Here is a 19,419-nt window from a genome sequence, read left to right as displayed (position 1 = left end):
CATAAAACATTGGAATGTAACTCCTAGTTCAGTACTGTTGAGAATGGTTTTAGTCGTCTCAGGTCAGTAACAATAGACAAAAAGCTAAAATGCAGCACCACCAACTAGCCCATCTTTAAGGACTGACAAAAGCCTTCCTCTGTAACTCTGTCTGGACTGAAAAATAGGTCAGATATTGAATGTATTCCACATTCTGGATTTATTACTGAGCTTGTACTCCAAGCAAAAATCCAATCAGGAAAGGCAACTAGACCACAAATCTATGTTCATCACTCACTGTGGACAAACAAATAGAGACTGACCCAATTCTGGTAGGGATGAAAGGGTGAATCATTACAGAACACTGATCTGACCTAAACACTTTAACAAGTATGTTAGCGGAAAGGTTTTCCTGAAACTTGGTCTGTCCTATCTTATCACCTGAGTTTGTACCAACAATGAATACAGAACAATACACCACAGCGTTATATAACCCTGGCATATATCATGCTTAACATTTACAGTGCTGTCAACTATTCAACTTCTAAAAAGGAAGTTGATGAACATTATTTCTACGGGCTTTTGAGTGTTATGTGCTGTGCTGTGTAGAGGCAAACTGCCTTAATTGCTGTAGGATACCCAAAATAAAAAAAAAACAGCAACAAATAGCATGTTACAGACAGGACAGGATTATTAAATCTTGGGCAGGATTCTACACAACAAATCACTCTCCATTCTGTTGCACAACCATTGCAGCAAGCCTTGATCACCTTACCTGCAAACAAATCCAAAAAAATAAAAAATAAAAATAAAATCAGCATCAAAATGCATCCATATTGTAGATACAATATAAGAATTTGAATAGCCTCAGTGCTAAGCAGAAGGCTGTCTTGCATTAGGTGATTTCAACCTCTAGCTCAAAGGCCAGAATGTTGAGTCTTATTGTGACCTATTAGGGAAAACATTAGCAGGTCATTTTTTGTCATCCACTTTATACACCACCAATACAAAGATTTAGGACTTAACTGACCACACACTATAAGAATTTAGAGAATTTATTTTAGATTCTGTGACTCTACATTCATTGGCTTGTGCTTGTGCAATTCGTGGTAAAGTTCCAACTGTTTCAGGCAAGTGAAACATCTTGTTATAGCTTAAGGGTGTTTTTGAACTCCCTTTGAATTTTGTATATCCTGATTTGTGCAGGTCACCAACCATCTGTCTTCTTTGCGTTAAAGTTCTTTGGTTTTTCCTATAGTAATAGATGACAGGGATTTTATATTTGTACAACTGATATTTACACCCCAGGGAAAACGGACATGCTTAAAGTCAACAAAAGTGTTCCTGAAAACTGAGAGCAAATGAAAAATAGTATTTCTTATAATGAATTGTTTGGATCCATTTAAACTAATCATTAGGAGTATCAATAATCCAATTTATATCAATAATAATAATCATATATATTGTGTCTTAACAACAAAATAAAATATTTGATCCTAGCTTGAGTGGAAAAAAATAATTATCGTCTGCAAGTTTATTGTAAAATCAGTATTGCTCATTTTTATAAAGGGTGCCAATAATTCTGGAGGACACTGGGAACTGACTGGTGGAGTTGTGACAGAACCCTCCTCTTAGGAACACCTCCTGAATATTCGATTCATGAGCAATATGTGTGCAAATCTTAAACAAAAAAACAAGACAGACAAAAAAATAAGGTCAATAAACCAAGAAGGAATTGTGAATAAAATTATATTTAATTTTAACTGGAAAAGGACATTTGTAACATCAGAATTTGCAATCAAGCTCTGGTGTTTTTCACAGGTCAAAGTTTCGTTTGAGAAGAAAGATCCACACAAAATAGTAAGAATGAGTGCACTTCATATTCAATCTTTTTCATTGAAAGGCAAAAAGCTTGAGCAAGTCATCACAAGGGTCCATACAAAATCACCTTCAGGGATGAACATATTATCTTTATACATTATAATTACTAGCAGAGTACCCTAACAAAAATAATTCAATACTCTTTAGAGGGGAACACTATAAAACATCACTCCATAAGCAGTGCAAGGCTGCTTTATGATTAAAGAACGTAAATTCAAATGTATACACTTGGCATGCTGTCATTGGAATTTAATGTGTTTGTAACTGAAGTCTAGTTTAAACAAGTTTTTTTTTTTTATTAATTTTTCAAGTTTCAAATAAATGATGAACGATTGTATATGGCAACCCTATTAGTGAGTTTTGGTTAAGTGTCCTAGCACTGTTATTAGGCTAATAACAGGTTATTAAACCCCAGACATTAGCATGGCTAATTGTTGACAGCTGCTGTTAGATTTATTGCTGGCCGTGTCAGCATTTGTGCTAAACATGTTTTTTTTTGTTTTGTTTTGTTATTTCCAATTGGCATATGTCAAAGGCTTTACTCCGTTTGTCCTGAGGATTGGTGATACACAGTGTGTAGGACTGCAGGCTGCTAGTTCACAGTTGAGGAACCCTTGAGTGTGTTAGAAAATAGCTAGAGTGAAAGCAAGAAAATGTGGTTAAGGCCTTCACTTTTTTTTTCTGCCAGCCATATGAAGAGCATACACTTAAGCGTTTTTTTATGTTTAAAAAAAAAAAGCACTCACATACACACATTATAAACTGCATGGTATTATGAAGCATTTTCACCCGAACCTGCAGTTGTAAACATGGAATGTTCAGATTCACAATAACAGTCTCTGGAGTAATTCGTAGTCTATGGTTTGCTCGGCATAGATAAATAGAGAAGCACTGGCAGTGACTCTAGACACATTACTGTTGTTGGCTAGACTGAACATGACAGGATGGCACAAACAATTTACAGAGTTTATCATTCAAAAGAAAATACTACCATTAGAAATCAAAACAATCAAAAGCATTTTACATGTAAATAAGGCATATAATCATTAAAGGGTTACAATATATTACTGTACCATGATCTGCAATCATATATATTGCTGCTATATCTAAGATAAACAAGACAACAACAACGGTCTAAGGTTTTCTAAGGCATAGGTAAGAACTGTGTGGGCAGGGGAATTCAGGTCATGCTTCTTACTTCTCAAACATGCTTTTGCCAGGGTCATATAAAAGATAACCTAAGTAGGCCTAAAAGAGCACTGAACAGTAATGATGGTTTTTGTCATTCTTGCAGCATGGCACTCAGGTTTTCTGTATGCAAAAGACAAGAGAGCTTTCTCTAGGGTGAAAAGAAAGCATGGATGGTTTAGTGCTCTGACAGAGGAGGCGAACTTTCACTGACCTGTGTGAAACCCTCCATTGTTCACATGTGCTGTGAAAAAAAGGGTGTGCTGGTACTCTTGAGGACAAATTGCGTCAGAATGACGCCACAGGTTCCTCCACAATGAGCAACAGGACTCCAAAGGCTACTGGTCATCTGGTTTATTTTCACTGCCTAGCAATATTAAGACAAGGCAACTGGACTTGTGTTAAACCTATGAGTGTGTGTAGAGCTACTTTATTTGGGGCTTTATTCCCAAAGCTGTTTTTTTTTCAACCTTGCTAATTATTAAAACCAGTCCAGAATGGTAGAATATAAAATTCAGTATTGTTCTAAATTTGTAATTTGTAAGGCTAGTCTGTATAGAAACAGCTTTTTACTAACAATAAATGTTTGGTCACCTGAACCTGACTACAAATACATCATTTTGAATAGAAATAAAATACGAATGCTAGTGGACACAACATTTCACATTTTTGCTCCAACATTTGTTTAAGTAAAAACACAATTTAAACAATTTCCTCTTACCCCAAGACATCACCTGGGACAAGTCTATACCCAAACAGCCTCATTCATAAATCATTTAGTACAACTGTGTTTAAAGGTTTTCAAAGGGATCCAAACTAACAAAAATCCCACCATTGGTGACATATTTGGCATCGGTAAAACATTTACATGTTCATGAACGGCAATCACCAGTAAAGTAAAAGGTGTGTTTGCAGCACAGCTGATTTGCATTTAGAGTTGTCGCCAAACTTATAAAATTGTAGAAACCATGACCATGATATGATCTGAAGTCTATCAATTGCGATTCTGTTCAGTATTAAATAGAATGCATGTAAATTTAGAGACGCTCAGGTGCCTTCAATGATACAAACACTTTTCTGAACTTACTTATGTATGAGTTTATTTGTTTGTCTCCCGCTTGATAAATGAAGCCCAGTATCACATACTCATACCATACAGTAAAAAGTTAGCAACCTCAAATGCACTTGCTTATGTGTTTTAAATCTTGTATTACAGAGGTAACCATGGGCTGAGCAAAGGCCTGTCACATAGCTATTATCCCTTCTAGCACTCTGGAAAGTGGACAATTCACACAAGCATCTGATTCATAGAGGTATGGCCCAGCATCTGAAAGCACTAATATAGACATACAATATTCTGCCACATTATAAAATGGTTTATAGTTTAACTGAGGCAAACTATGTCTTCTGTGGTGGGATTTATAATAATTCAGGTATACACACTGCATTATGCTAAAGAAAATCTTTTTTCATCAACTATCACTTTAATGATAAGTCCAGTTGCCTTGATTTATTACTATGTGGAACAGTGTTAGTTTTGCAGTCAAGGTTCTACAATAGTAACTGGGTGGTTTTTATGCAAGAAATACATTTTATCTTATCTACAAGCACAGTACGTAAAAATGCCACTTGGCAAATGTATATACTGTAGGTTGTGGGGGGGAAAAAAACCCAAAAGTAATAGACATTTAGAGCACTGTGTCAGGTCTCTGGACTCCTCTCAAATCAGGTTTCAGGGTCTGTTTCAGGTCTCTGGACTCCTTTCAAATAAAAGGTTAAATCTTTAGCCCCAGTGAACATTGTTATTACACAAAGTCACAGCGCTACTTCTTTGCTTTGCTTATCAAGAACAGAGATATTAAGTGGGCATGATGATCAAAGAAAATGAAATTGGCCTTGATGAGTAGAGCTCTTTGTCTGGGTACTTCCCAAGTGAGATTTTTTTCTTTATTTGCAAAATGGCCTGGTCTAGACCACATCAGATAGCAGGATCACAGCAAACAGGTTCTCAGTTCTGGCAATCAATAGAAGTTTTTTTAAAAATCCTATCACAAGCTTTGCCAATGCACCATAAATCATGTTTACTTAGTTTTTGGTCTGGAATTCTTGAATAGAACATAAGTAGAAGAAGTGAATATGTTTCAAGTGTAGACTTCTGTTCTAGCCTGGAGGGCAGGAGAATAAAAGAAGAGTAAGAATGAGGAGGTTAGCTGACTTTAAGGCGACTAGTGTATGAATGCTTTAAGGTAAAATATTCTTTCTATAAAAAAGGAGGCATCAAAGAGCACATGATTAGAGCTATCCACTACAATATAGTGCAGGGCTTCTTATCCTTAAAAGGGTTTTCTGAGGCCGGGATGCCCATGAGTAGAGGGTCGTACTTGGCATGCTCGCTGCAGTAATGCATGAGGTCTGCGGAAGCTTTAGAAACCTAAGAGAGAGAAAATGCAAGTGGAATAAACATGATAACATCAAATGAATAAACTACACAAATTATAAGGACAGAAATTATTTGTTACAAACTAGATCGCTGTTTTGATTTTTTTTGTTATATTCTTAGATTTGTGCATGCTTTTCAAACATTTTCTCAATGAATTTACAATTCAAAAGTGAAAGTGATTGCAAGGCAATGGTTTGTGTTTCTTTGTGTTACTTTCAGTATGACCTGCATGCATTTCCTTTAACAATGTGCTGCTTCATTTCTTAGTATGTGGTATCTGTACAATACACATTAAGATCCAGACCTTTACCTTTATTCTCTCAATGTTTGCCTCTATCCGTAGCTGCTGTACAATTCTTCTCGCCTGTGCTATGTTATTCGAGGTCTGCATCTTAGATGACATTTTTTTTGATGGTGATCTTCACAGACCTGCAAACACAAATAAATTCACAGTACAAATCTGATGCATGTATTTCAAAACTAAAAGGTCAGTGAAACACTATTAGTTAAAATCATGCTGACTTCCACAGTGCATAAAACAAGAAATATATAATTCGTTCTATTCCTCGATAAACACAAATTGTAGCATGCTCGTTACAGAGGCTGGGCCTCCTGCGTGGGCAGAGTGTGGTCGAGGGTGGGGTGGAGGTGTAATTATGCAATGCTGTGACATACCCTGTCACAGCATTGGTTTAACGAGAGTCTATCTGCACTATGTGCGCCTGTGAGAGAGAAAGAGAAAGCAAAGAGAAAGCAGAGAGAGAGAGACACAAAAGCTTTAACACAAAAACTAATAAACCGTCAGCTTCCTGAACTGTCAGATGCTACCAACACAATCAAAATTTATGGCCAACTATGTAACTCCGTACATTTTCCAAATGTCGACATGCCACCTGTACTCAGGTGTGTGCCAGCCATATAAACCCTGGGGTAACAGTAAACCTTGGCTCAGCATATATTCAAACTTTTATGTTTTAAAAGTATTATGGACGCTGTTACTACCTAACTCCTGCTCTCTTTGCATCAGTACAAGCACATAATAGAGATAATTCATATGTCCACACATGACTATTTGCATTTATGCTGCAAAAAAAAAAAAAAAACGTGTTAAGAATTTCAAGCGCACATGCAGCTCAATGCATATGAATGTTTCTCTTTAAATGGCATAAATTCATTTTCTGGACTATTTTATCATCACAACAAACAACAGAAATAGATCTAATATGCAATTAATCCAGAAATTGTGATTGATCCTAAATGATGGGTGTTGGAATTTAACGATTGGCTCTAAATAGTCGAAAAAAAATACTCCAGCAGAAGTAGTAATAATGGCATCATTATTTTTATCTTTTCTTTATTATATTAGAACCTGCAAGACCTGGGAGAAAATACAACCCTCAGTGGGAACCAACAAGTAGTGTTTATCAAAGAATCAAAGTGTACAGTGGTGTACACTTTATTTAGACTTTATCAAACAATGTAGCTATGAAAACAGTGTAAGTGAAAGTTAAATGATGATATGAATGTGAGAGCTAGAAAGTGTAAAGGATCATACAATACTTATCTGCTGAACAAAAACCAGTACTATCCTCAGTATTATACATAGTGCTGCACTAGCACCAGATGTTCAGACAAGCCACAGAGAGCACAGCACACTGTTTATCCCACTTCCTGAGAAAACCAGGCAGTCTTATCAGACATTCAGAGGAAGAGCACACAAAGTGCACTGATCTGTCTGTCTCTGTCTCCAGGCTTGTATCTCTGCAAAGCGGAACGCCCTGAAACAAACTGAATGCTCAGAGAGCAGGAGGGTAGAGATAAAGCAGAAAAGAGGGACCCATAAATCGTCCTGTCTGATCGATCTGGATCGGAACCAACCATCAAGACGGGTTAAGAAGCTCCAAAGAAATCTACATGCAAAACCACACATTGTGACATGGTCTGAGTGTGCTGTGGGTTTAGGCATAAATAACCAACTTACACTGTGAAATCTACAGCTAATGTTCTAATGTGATGAAAATGAGAAAAACAAATAGTAGTTGGACAAACTAAGCTTCCTGCAAAGGTTAAACAGAATGACAGATCTCAGCATAGAGGGCTTCATTTCCTGCAACCGTTCTTCTGCATTTTCTCCGGAGGTGGAAAATGACGTACAATGAAAGATTATGACAGCTATTAACTCTGATTAACTGGAGTGAAGGCAATGCCAGCAGTGCACAGCATCTGTGCAAAGTTCTTACAAAAACCAAGGCTTTATATTATCCTGCCAAATATGAACAGCGTTGAACAGACCAAGTACGATAAAGCCACTAATGGTGCAACAGTCAGTGTGTTGGTAACCTTTTTAGTTGCCATATACTGTATGCTATGAAAAGAAGGAACTGGGCAAATCTGACAATTAATAATAATGCATTTACTTTAGTTGGAAGAGAGGTGGACTATAGAGGTCAATAATGAATGCACTGTTAATACAATAATGATTTTGATTTCATCCTGTAGCCTCATGAGATTTATGCTGTTAGTGAAAACCACTTCCAGTAAAACAAATAACCACAGTCTTCCTTTACAATTTCATGATTTGCACTGAGAAGATAAATGTATAACCATTCAGATTGGGAGACTGAAGTACTGATGTCCACTCACAACCTGCACATCCTCACCATTAACAACACACAGACAGCTTCACAAATGGCAAATTATAGTATCTACTGGTGATATCATCCAAACATAACTCGTAAAGACTTTTTACAAGGCTGCCAAAGTCAACAACATGTTCATACATAATACAAAGTAAGTTAAAAGTGAGGTGGAAGCTGATATAAGCGCAGATGTAAGCACTTGAAGGTTCTGGCTCCTGAACACAGCAGCACGTCCTCTACAAGGATATAAACTCACAATCATCAAGTTTGTAAAACCATTACAGAACACCTACACAAATTTATCCAGTTACAATTGCCAATTACACAAGAGAGTGAAAATGCAACTGTTTGAAACCATTTTCTTTCAGGAACTTGCAAGAGTCAACGATCAGTTTTGTGGTGATTGTGAATGCTTTAAGCAATCGTCTGTTTTTCAGATGCTGGTGTGAAAACTACATTAAGTGATGTTGATGCTAACAGAGAATGGCAGCCTCACATCTTACATAGCAACGGCAGACAGAAAGGAAACCCACTCACACACTCAATCACCCCTACAGACCGCTCCATGAGATCAATCCTTCTCCACTTCCTCTTTCTGTGGCCAATTGGATGCTCACATGTGACAACATGAGTAACTAGCAGAGCTCAGATAGCCACATCCGTTTCATTAACCCACTCACTCTCCCCTCTCACTTACTCCCCCCTCTCCCTCCCAACAGGAAGCTGCTTCCCTTTCTTCTCCCAGCCTGGACAGTATTAAATGATTAAAAGTTGTGTAAAAAATACAGAGGGGAAACAGGATAAAGGGGGAGTTAGTAAGAGCAGGAAGCTTACCACACATGAGAGCTAAGATTTGAGCACTACCATTTAGCTGAACAAATAAAGCACTCAAGGGATATCAGTCTTTCATAAATGGAGTGCTTCATCCATTTGAATTAAACCATGGTGTGTTTTCCCTATTGATGCTTTTCATTTAGGCAGGTAAAAACACACGTGAGTGAGAGTGCAAATGTACATGCAAGTATGACTACAATCATTCCAAGCATGCCTGGTGTGAGTCAATTTTAAAGTCATATATCATCATAACATCTGCATTTTTCCTAAAGGGTTCATTAATGGTGCTTGCAAAGCAACATTATTACTATTGTGCTGGGACAAAACTTCGGCGCGTAACTTGTCCCGCAGCTTTTGTCCTAGACCCATGAATGACGTGTCAAATTGACCGGCTCATTGAGGAGAGGTGTGCTATGACTTTTAGAAGAACTTCCTCACGTGTATTTTGATGACGTCACGTGATGTCACGTGTAGCCCCGCCCCCAAAATAAGCGAAATCAAAAGGTTAGCACAACATGGACATGTCATATATCAAAACACCAGCCCGATGAGGGGAACTTGCCAAGTGCAAGCACCATTCACATTTTCTTCAGGAAATGTATATTTGTACTAGTTTTATATTACAAGAGGAAAGAGAACCAGAATCAACATTCACATATATGAAAGTAAATAAATTTGCTTACACAGTTAATACATTTCCTGTTTCTCAACAAAGAACTTTGTGCTACTCTAGAACTTTTATCCTTAAATGTCTAAGCGCATATGTACTTTTATATACACTATATATAAATAAAATAAGATCAAATAAACAGTTTTGGATTAAGGATCAAGCAAAAAGTCAGCAGACTTTGTAGTCCCCATGCAGAGCCACACCCTGAGCTCTTTGCACTCATCTGTATCCTAGCACTTTGGACAGCCTGTCTGGCAGGGAGGGCATGGTCCAGTGAAGTCACATAAGCTTCTTTAGTGGAAGAGACACCCAGCTTCGTTCACTACAGTGGGTGTGTAAACATTATTAAAAATTCCACACAAACGGCCACAATTGTGATGTAGAAAACGTGCTGTATACTCAGTACCATGGTTTTTAGTGCCCCTCATTACAGCTTCTAATTTTCAAACAGTATTATAGTAAAGGCTATACAACACTGCTACAGAAACAACTTGGATGTTGTTTAAAACCTGTCTTCTAAAATGTAGAAATTCAGCTAAAAAAATCTTTCAAGGTGGTGCAGCTGACTTGCTCTTTTCGCTCGTGCCCTCGATAGCAAGACAGCATCTACATCTTTGTTTATATTCACAGTATTTCTCTAATGGCTTTATCCAGAGCCACTTACATAAATGACAAAAGTACTCTTAAAATAAACATAATAATGAAATAAATAAACATAATTAAAGTTTCCTACACACAGTATACAAAAATTCTGTCATATCCCTAATTAAGCACTTTAGAAAGCATGGAATCACACTCCTCAGGATGAAATGAACTATGTTGCGTGCTTCTTTTTCATGATTGCCTGTGACACATTTGTGAACTGGAATGCCAAAGAGCTCTGATAAACAATCACAGTCTTTCATCTCTTTATGCAGGTAGTTCTTTGAAGGTGTTCATATTGCAAAAGAAGGATACACAGCAAAACAGGCAGCGTTTTCTAGGAAATGAGTCAGGTTAAAGAATTCTCTCTAGAGAATAAAACAAGCCGGAGAAAGAGAGAGACACACATGACCACCTAAGGGCAAACAGCGGGGCTGGGCTGAGCAGTAATCCACATGTAAAGGCAAACCAACATCATTAGTCCACCCTAACAGGCTTCAGTGCCCTACATCTGCCCCTTTTTTCTGACTCTGCACGATTGGCCCTGAAGTTCCATTCCAGGAATAACATCTGTATGCAGGAAAAGCCAAACCGGGACCACCATGCATGTAGACGCACCTGGAGAAGACCTTCAGCTGCAAACCCTTAAAAAGCCACTCAGTGCTGTAGTAGATAGTAAGCACTGCTGCTCCGTCTGTTCATAATTCAACACTATTGTGCAACCTTGTTTGCACAGACATACAGGAAGCCTTGAAACCACACTACACCATTCATGATGACACTGTGTGCATTCATAAGCAGTGCCAGGAAGCAACGGGTTTAATAAGGCACAGAGCACTATGTATATAGCTAGCTTTCCACAACTTGGTCATGTAAGGGTTGAACATACAGAAATCAGTGTGTTGTGTCTCACCTGAGCATCCCACAGCTGATCAGTCAACTCAGTACACAAATATGTGAACCGACAAAATACATATGCAAACATAGAAATAACAATAATATGTCAAAGGTACAAACTACAGCTTAAAATCAACCCAGTTGTCATTTAACTGCTGTGTTGTTAGCATTTATGCCATCTATTTTCATTTTATAGCAATACAAATTTTACTCTAATTTACTAAAATATGTACTCTAACCTCCCCAATATATTTTTAATTTCTTCACAGGCCCAGGGTCTCCAGTTTGATCCCAAGTATGGGTTCTGTGAGGTGTTTCACACATTTTCCTTGTGTTTGCATGGGTTTCCTTACACTGCCCAAAAGCATGCAGGTAGACCTGCTACTCAAAATGGTTTCTAGGTGTGAATGAGTGTGTAAAAGTGTGTGTGCACGGTGCCCTCTGACGAACTGGCATCACTAGCTGGGGTGAATCCTCCGGTGTTGAAAAAGGGTCATCTTGACCTAAACAGAAAATGAAGCTAAATAGCAGGACAAGAAACTGACATTCAGGAAGTGGTTGCGCCTTATTTATTTTTTATGGTATATTTGCCAATATGCCCTCATCCTTTGCCTTCTAAGAACCGATTTATTATCTCTGATTCCCACTGTCAAATTGCCCAGCAGGAGTCTGACAAGCTCAAGGCTGGGTACTAAAACTGCACGTTGTGCTATCAATACACAATGGCACTGTTCAGCATGCACGGTGCAAAGGGAGGACAATGGGAACTGTGCTATCAGCAAGGTGACACACTCCAGCATGTTAGGCAAGAGATAGAGCGGCATGAGACAGTAAAACCAGTGACGAACAAGAACGGAGTGAGCTAAGTGCCCCCGTATGAGTGTTAATCACACACAGCCTGATGTTATCAGACAGACAGAGTGTACAGAGTTGAGGCCACCGAGGCGAGAGGGAGGAGACAAGATGGCCTCTATCACCAAGTAACAAGAGAAAAAGAGGGGGAAGGGGGACAGTGATGACAAGAGGAGAGAAAAAAAGTGAAAACAGTATTACTGTGACTGAGATATTGCTGTTACTGCCAAGATGACAATCACTTTAATTGCTTGATCTATTTTACTTACCTTTGCTGTAAGATTATCACCACACAATAAACTATTAATTTATTAGACATAGATTGTCTGTTTCCATTTGGAAAAAGTGACCTATAGCAATGGGATAAAGTAGTTTCTAAAGTAGGTTGTGAAACTACTGTGCTAATAATGTAAAAAAATATTTTGGCACATGGCTGGTTGTCTCAACAATTCAAAACCACCTCAGCACTGTAATGTTCCACCTCTTCAAACCTTTAGATTTAACAAGCACTGACCTGCAGATTATTTTACTAGATATTCTGCATATCTGTTGTGTACAATATTACTAGGAAACCTGAACCAACTGACTGATTATCAAGGCCACAACGAGTTGAAGTAGGCATTTGGAAGCCTGGTAAACTTCAAACTCATAAGGCAATGGTTCCCAGACATTGCATTGAGAATTGCTGCCCTAGTTAATATATTCAAACACATAATATTGCTATTGTGAAGGCTTTAAAATATGGTTACTCCCCTTGCATCTTCTTCAGAAGGTGGTTGCTGTTTAGGTAGCATTTTTTTGGCCAGAGTTTGTGCTTCTGCAGTTAAGTTACATTTCCATTGCAGAATGCAGTATAATAATCTCAGTGTTCGTATTTTTACACAGTTTGTAAAACTTTGGCAATTACGTCATGCACACCCAATGCATTTAACATAGTCACCCTTTATTGAACTTTACTGATCTTTGAACTTTACAAAGACAGGAAAAAACTGATAGAGACAGACAGAAGGCACTTCTCAATATCTCCTGCAAATCTTAAACTGCCAAATGCTAACATCATTACTAATTCATACGATTTGAACACATCATATGCTGGTTAGATAATCACTTGAGATAATAATGAAAAGAAAAGCAGCAGATCAGGTGCATCAGGCTGCTTTATTTACTGAGTCACAGCCTTATAGTCTTTCTCTCCCTCTTTCTCTCATGCCACCTGGGTAGTGGGAGGCTGAGACAGCATGGGAGACAGAGCAGACATAAACGCATGGCTTCATGTGTTACTATCTGGGAGGAAAGAAAAGAGGAGGTCACATACAGGGTTATAATCCCTTCTTTCCACCTGCACTGGGTCCTTGCTTGTGTGCAGAAACACCCCACTTCCCCAACCATTAAACATCCCTGCCAAACCTGTGTCCTCGCTGCCCCCTTTATTACTGATTAGCATGAGCAAGTGTTGTCGACTGAGTCTGTTTGATCTCCTCAGGGTTGACAAAAAATCCAGACATGTCTATGAAGGTCTTTAGTTGTGCAAGTCATTTCGAGGTGAATGGTTTTATGTGGACAACAGCACTCACTACTGATCTGCAAAAACTAGACACTTTCTCTATCAGCACTTTACCCCCACCCCCCGAAATACACAAAACACACACACCCCTCTTAGCCAGGTGATTGAGATCAGAGAGCTTAAGTCTACGTTTGAAGTGCACTTGCTTTTTGTGCTGCCACAGCACATCTGCACAGCAGCAGAAGAGACCAAGAATAGAGAGGGCAGTGAAATGGTAGCAAATGATTGGAGGGTAATTTTGGGGGGGCAGGGGACGGGGGTGTTTGCTCTCAAAAAAAAACATAGCAGAACAGGAAGCCAAGCAACATGAGAGCCAGAAGGGCCCGTCTGTCTGTGGCCCGGGGACGGAACGGCCAGATGAGACATCAATGAGACAACACGCCATCTGTTTCTATTAATACCTTCTGTCTGGCATATACAAAAAGGGGAGAGAGAGAGAGAGAGAGAGAGAGAGAGAGAGAGAGAGAGAGAGAAAGGTAGATTAGTAAGAGAGCAGCAGAGGCAGGCATGCAAAGTCTACTCGCTTTGAAATTGGTGGGTGATAAAAAAAATTATCTGACGCTTATCAAAGCTGCTGACGTCCAAGTTTAGGATTTTCAGTTTCGGTTACAACGTATATCTGAATACTTACCTGCAGGTATAACAGGTATGGCTTGGCAATAAGACAAATAAGGAAATAACTTATATCTCAATATACTTTCTTTGACATACATTGCACATAGCCTGTTGTGTAAGGTTAAAATGTCTCCAAACATCATGATATGGCATATAGGAAGAAGTATAGGAAAAATGATAACTTTGCAAAAATTTGTTTCAGTCACTCAGCCTTTACTGCAGGGCACACATTAGCGCCACACGTGACCATCGCTAAAGGCAGTTCTAAAAAAAAAAAAAACAACCCTCTCTGCTCTCTTTAATCCAGACTGACATCCCCTCTGCTGACACACCAAAGAGAGCCGTTCTTAAATCAACCCGCTTCCTGAAAGCCGCCAAGTCTTTGTTCACTTTCCTGCCTTGTTAGTTATAGCTGCATCTTTGTAAAGATGAAAAAGATGAAAGCACTGAGTCACACGGCGGCAGTTAAGAACCGTGTGTCTTCATTGTGAACGCACTGCTCGAAGCCTTTGTGCTGAGCAGGTATGGGACAAAGCATGCACAAAGGTAGTCTTTGTTCAGCTGTTGTCGAGGTGCTTTATCAGAACACGAAGGCAGATAGGGGCTCTGTGTGCCGTGGGGTTGATGAACCTCCCAATTGTAGCTGCGTGCTGAGACGCATATTTCACCCAGGTGGAGAACAAGATCTCTGTGTTTCACAGCAAATAGTTTAACATTTAGTCACACCTAGTGCCTTTCAAGTTTCATATTAACAACCATTTCTGCAAGGCAACCATTTCTGCACTTCTGGCATACTACAGCTTGGAAGTTATTCTAATATAGCCAAGATTTCCATAACCATGTTCAGCAAAATGCCACTAGGTGCTTAATTCAAGGTGGGTTTGTTGGCTGATTTAGCTAAGCTATAACCAAATCAGGCAAAACAACAGAAAAACAGCATGTCACTTAACAAAGAGTTTTCATTAAAAATGCTTGCTGTTGTGTGATATGGAAGAGTTATCTAGTGGGTCGGAATTGACAAATGCCAAATGTTTTATGCCTTGTTGGATCAACAACACTTTCATTTCAACATTTTCCATTGCAAAAGATTTTGCTTAAAGCAAAATTGCTATACTTTATGCAACAGAACAAAAATGACGCAGGAGTATATGATAATATTGTTATTGTGACACGTTTGGTCTTGATGTGCCTTTCTTCAGGTGTCATCTGAACTTTTAGTACTCTTTGGCCCAGTCACAGACAATAACACCTAAAAGTCTCACACAAGTAGCTGATAAGCACGGACATAAACCTAATTTCCTCACTGGCTGAGTGAACAGGTCGAGAGGAGACCTTACGGTACTGACTGCTACTCTATTCGATGGAACAAAAATGGGGCATAACAGACTAGCACTATATGGGTCACTATATGAGGTTTGACCTTAGCTACAAATCTTCAGTTAGATACAATCTGAACCTCTGCTTTAATTGTCATCATCTCCATGCTTGTCATTGCCATTGAAGAAAGAGGCTCATTGGGGTAGTGCTAAACAGAATCCGTTGAGCTAAACAATGTGAGCTAAACAAAAAATGAAAGTCTCTCAGCAAGTGATCTATGGTTCTCATAAACCACATGACTTACAGGCACCAAAAGTATCTGCACACAGAGGCATTCATATAGCTGGTTTATTCCAACAATGTTCATACTGATTGTGAAACAGCATTTACCTGGAATCACAATAAAGGTATCTACTCCCACTAAACAATTAGCTGCTACCTGTTCTGCAACATTAGACATGCTGTGGTACAACTACGAAGCCAGCTAGCCAGAATACACGACAGTGGTCATGACGGGAAAATTCTTGTCATCATCAGTGCCACACCGTTACTGGATGGGTTTTGATAATATCCATTGATCTTGATATGCCTTTCTGCAGATGTTACCTGTACTTTGTAATATTTGGCCTAATCATAGCCAATAGCAACCAATAGTCTCACATTGTAACAAGTAGCTGACTGACAATTACATAAATCTGTGTGAGCTAACCAAGAGAAGACTTTGCATTAGTGACTGACTTCACTGGCAAAAAATGCTTGTGCTGGAGAAAATATGTTGCATTGGGTCAATGAGGAGTGAATTACCATAAAGTGTTTTTGCCTAAATATCACATATTATTGACCCACGGCAAAGTGCTAATATCTCCCCTTCATAAATGAAGTAATTTATTATTATTTCAATGTTATTATGCATTTCTTGAAGCACAGTTGACCCAAGTAGCGAGGCAACATGGGAACATTTGCTTATTTTTTGGGAAAGAAATATCGCAGACATTACAAACAGAATAAAATAACTGTGGGAGTAAGGTCAAAGAGAAGGCAGTCCCAGGCACATCTCTTGTTGAGGTTATGAATTCATATGGTGTACTAGTTGAGCAACTAGTGTTCTCTGACACTTGAAAAACAGAAAACTGGATTAATGTTTCACATTTTCTGGACTGTGTGAAGTGAACAGAAATGATTCAGTGCTGCTGTCAGCCTTGGGAGCAAGTCATCTAGATTCCAATTACTCAGTTCAACTGATGAAGTTTGCCTCTGCAAGCTGTAGCTTGCTTGCTGGAACTCATTTACAGATGTCTGGGAATATAGGATGTGTTTTGCAAGTTTATATCAGAATTGCTTGTTTCAGTTGTAACTGGCCGGATTTACTGTTTCAGCTAGGTTTGTGAAATATTACCTGATGGTTAATTCGGGATGAGCTGTTAGTATCTGGTATGGATAAAGCATTTTTCTTTGAAGATAACTGTTACCTGAATGCAGGTGCGAACTGGACATCAGGAAGTTTGAGAATTTTCCAGGTGGGCCGCTCGATTTCCCTCTGTATGGTCTGGTGTGTTTTTTTTTATTATTATACTCTTCTCTCTCACATGCTTTTTAACAAATGGCACATGCACATGTTTAGCAGAGGCCCTCCTTGTCAATTAAGTTCATGTGTTTGCAGACATGTGTGGACAATAAGGGGAAAAAAGACAAGTAAAATTAAATAAATAAATAAATATTCCAAGTCTGTTGGCAAATGTGATGACGTGGTAAGAAGCATTCTCGATGATAGATGATAAAGAATGATAAGCATCATATACTTTACATACTTGTACTTTAATCCCACAGATTCACACAGATGACATTCAGATACAGATACATTGTCTCTCAGAACATTTAATAAGCTACTTATAGGTAAATGTTGCCTGGAGGGATGACTAGCTAAAGAAACTAGTCGTAATGTGATGGGTTTTGTATACTGCATTTAACAACCAAGCTTATTATTAGCTAACAGGGGTATACTTTATCTCATTAGTTTCATATGTTTTTTTATTGCAGACAGCAAAGTGTTTATTAGCATCCCAAAAGATTTGGGGTGCTTCTGAATGTTTGCTATACTGATCCTAGATTTCTGAAATGTAAGCAGCACCCGACAAAGTCTAATTTTGCACTGCTTACCAAAAGGTTAAGGCCCTATTAAATTACTTGTTACATGTTAAATATATTTCTAAAAACCTTTTCCACCTTTAGCAATAGTTTCTTATTTGATTAATGTTTACATGAGCGCATACTTCACAGTGATTGAAGTGGTTGAAAAAGAAAGCCACAAGAAACTGACATTAGAAGATGAAGCTAAATAATGCACTAGTTATGCTAATGCAAATGCTTATAATAAATACTTAATACTAATTAATTAATACTAGTAATTAATATTAGTTAATGCACATTACGTAAAAATGTTACTGAGGAGAAATGTAGGCAGCCAATTTAGAACAAATTCCTGTGTGATTATTTTTTACTCTGGCCGTGTACCAATGATCTTTAATAGCTGTGCTCATAACTAAAGTAATTTCATTCATCTCTCTCATCACATCTCAAACAGTACATCAGAAATAAGCTAGTTATTACAACAGCGGTTGCCAATTGAATCTTTACTGCAAGTTTGTATACGTTTACATTACACAGGCTCAGATCTGAATAAGGGTGTCTGCTTAATGGCCTAAATATAAATAGAAAAAGGAAAATGATTTTCAGTCATGAAGGTTTGTGTCCTGAAATCTTCATGACTGACTTCCTTACAGTTACTGACATAAACAAGCAGAAAATAGGCTCATGTTGCAGCACTGAACACATCTTCATATCACATATCACCAAGCTGTTTTCTCAACTGTACAAAAGATGAATAATATTTTATAATAATAGCTCATAGTCACTTGCAAAGTGTCTCATTGCATGCACAGTCTTAATGTCAGTGAAACTGTCAGTTTGCATATCTTGTCATGTAACCTTTACAAGATAACACCAAAGAGTAAGCAGAAAAGGAGGATTTATGTACATTTTGCCAAACACACAGTTTCCTGATAATACCTCATGTTACTTCTGGTACTTGCAATTTTATCATAATATCATTTATGACCTTTTAGGAAGCCACATATTAAATATGACAATATGCACAGGATGGAAACAGAACTGTGAAAAAATGATAAATTCCCTGTCTTTCAATGGCCAATAATGGCATCTGATTGCTCCTCTGCAAATAATTCATGTTAAATTTGGACATTGATTAAAATTTTTGTGAAACATTTGGATTGAATTTATTACAACAAAGATTTTTATCAGATCCAGAATATTTTGACTGGGTTTGCGAACGTGGAACACAGAGCTAGTGTGTTGTGGCTGTAGCCTACAGTAATTACACTTAATGCCAGATAATTTCATTGTGCAAATACTATACATTGCAAGTCTGGTTATTAATTGGTTTGAACCAACTGTCATGTTTATAATGTGCAGTATTTCTTCAGGTCTTTATAATAGTTAAAAGTATTGAAGTCTTCTATTTCTGTTTAAATTTGGCTAACAACTTACATTTTATCTGTTCAGATCATAAACACACTGTGCTAGAACCTTTATTATGAGAGGATTAGTTATATACATAGTTTGTATGTATATTCTTTATGCTTAGGAGAATATTCATGCATTCCCCTTACTCTGTAATAATGAGTTAATGAAACAGTTCCCTAGCCTGGTATATGTTATTATATTCAACAACCGGTATCCAAAATGACTTAGAATTAAAAGAATATATAACTGAGTACATTTGGGCATGATCTTGGGTCCCAGAGAGGAAGGTTTGTGGTGCTGGGATTTAAACTCGTGTCCTTTTCATCCATAGAGTCTTAACCACAAAGCCATTAATCATATG

At 38.1% G+C, this 19,419-nt stretch overlaps 1 protein-coding gene across 3 annotated transcripts in view; it reads right to left on the bottom strand.

Annotated features, from left to right (window-relative positions):
• Window positions 1–2,591: 2,591 nt before the first annotated feature.
• The window catches only part of gng12b (guanine nucleotide binding protein (G protein), gamma 12b), a 47,182-nt gene continuing 30,354 nt past the window's right edge, over window positions 2,592–19,419 (bottom strand). For all 3 annotated transcript variants that reach the window (XM_060867846.1, XM_060867845.1, XM_060867847.1), the window contains 2 exons: window positions 5,799–5,917; window positions 2,592–5,479 (listed from right to left, as the gene is read on the bottom strand). In XM_060867846.1, coding sequence (XP_060723829.1) covers window positions 5,354–5,479; window positions 5,799–5,891 — 219 coding nt within the window. In that variant the 5' untranslated portion in view covers window positions 5,892–5,917 and the 3' untranslated portion in view covers window positions 2,592–5,353. The remainder of the gene's footprint in view (window positions 5,480–5,798; window positions 5,918–19,419) is intronic.

This window comes from Tachysurus vachellii, chromosome 4, assembly GCF_030014155.1.
Source record: "Tachysurus vachellii isolate PV-2020 chromosome 4, HZAU_Pvac_v1, whole genome shotgun sequence".
Taxonomy (NCBI): domain Eukaryota; kingdom Metazoa; phylum Chordata; class Actinopteri; order Siluriformes; family Bagridae; genus Tachysurus; species Tachysurus vachellii.
The sequence above is the reverse complement of the archived record's forward strand: the minus strand, read 5'-3'. Positions and strand labels throughout refer to the sequence as shown.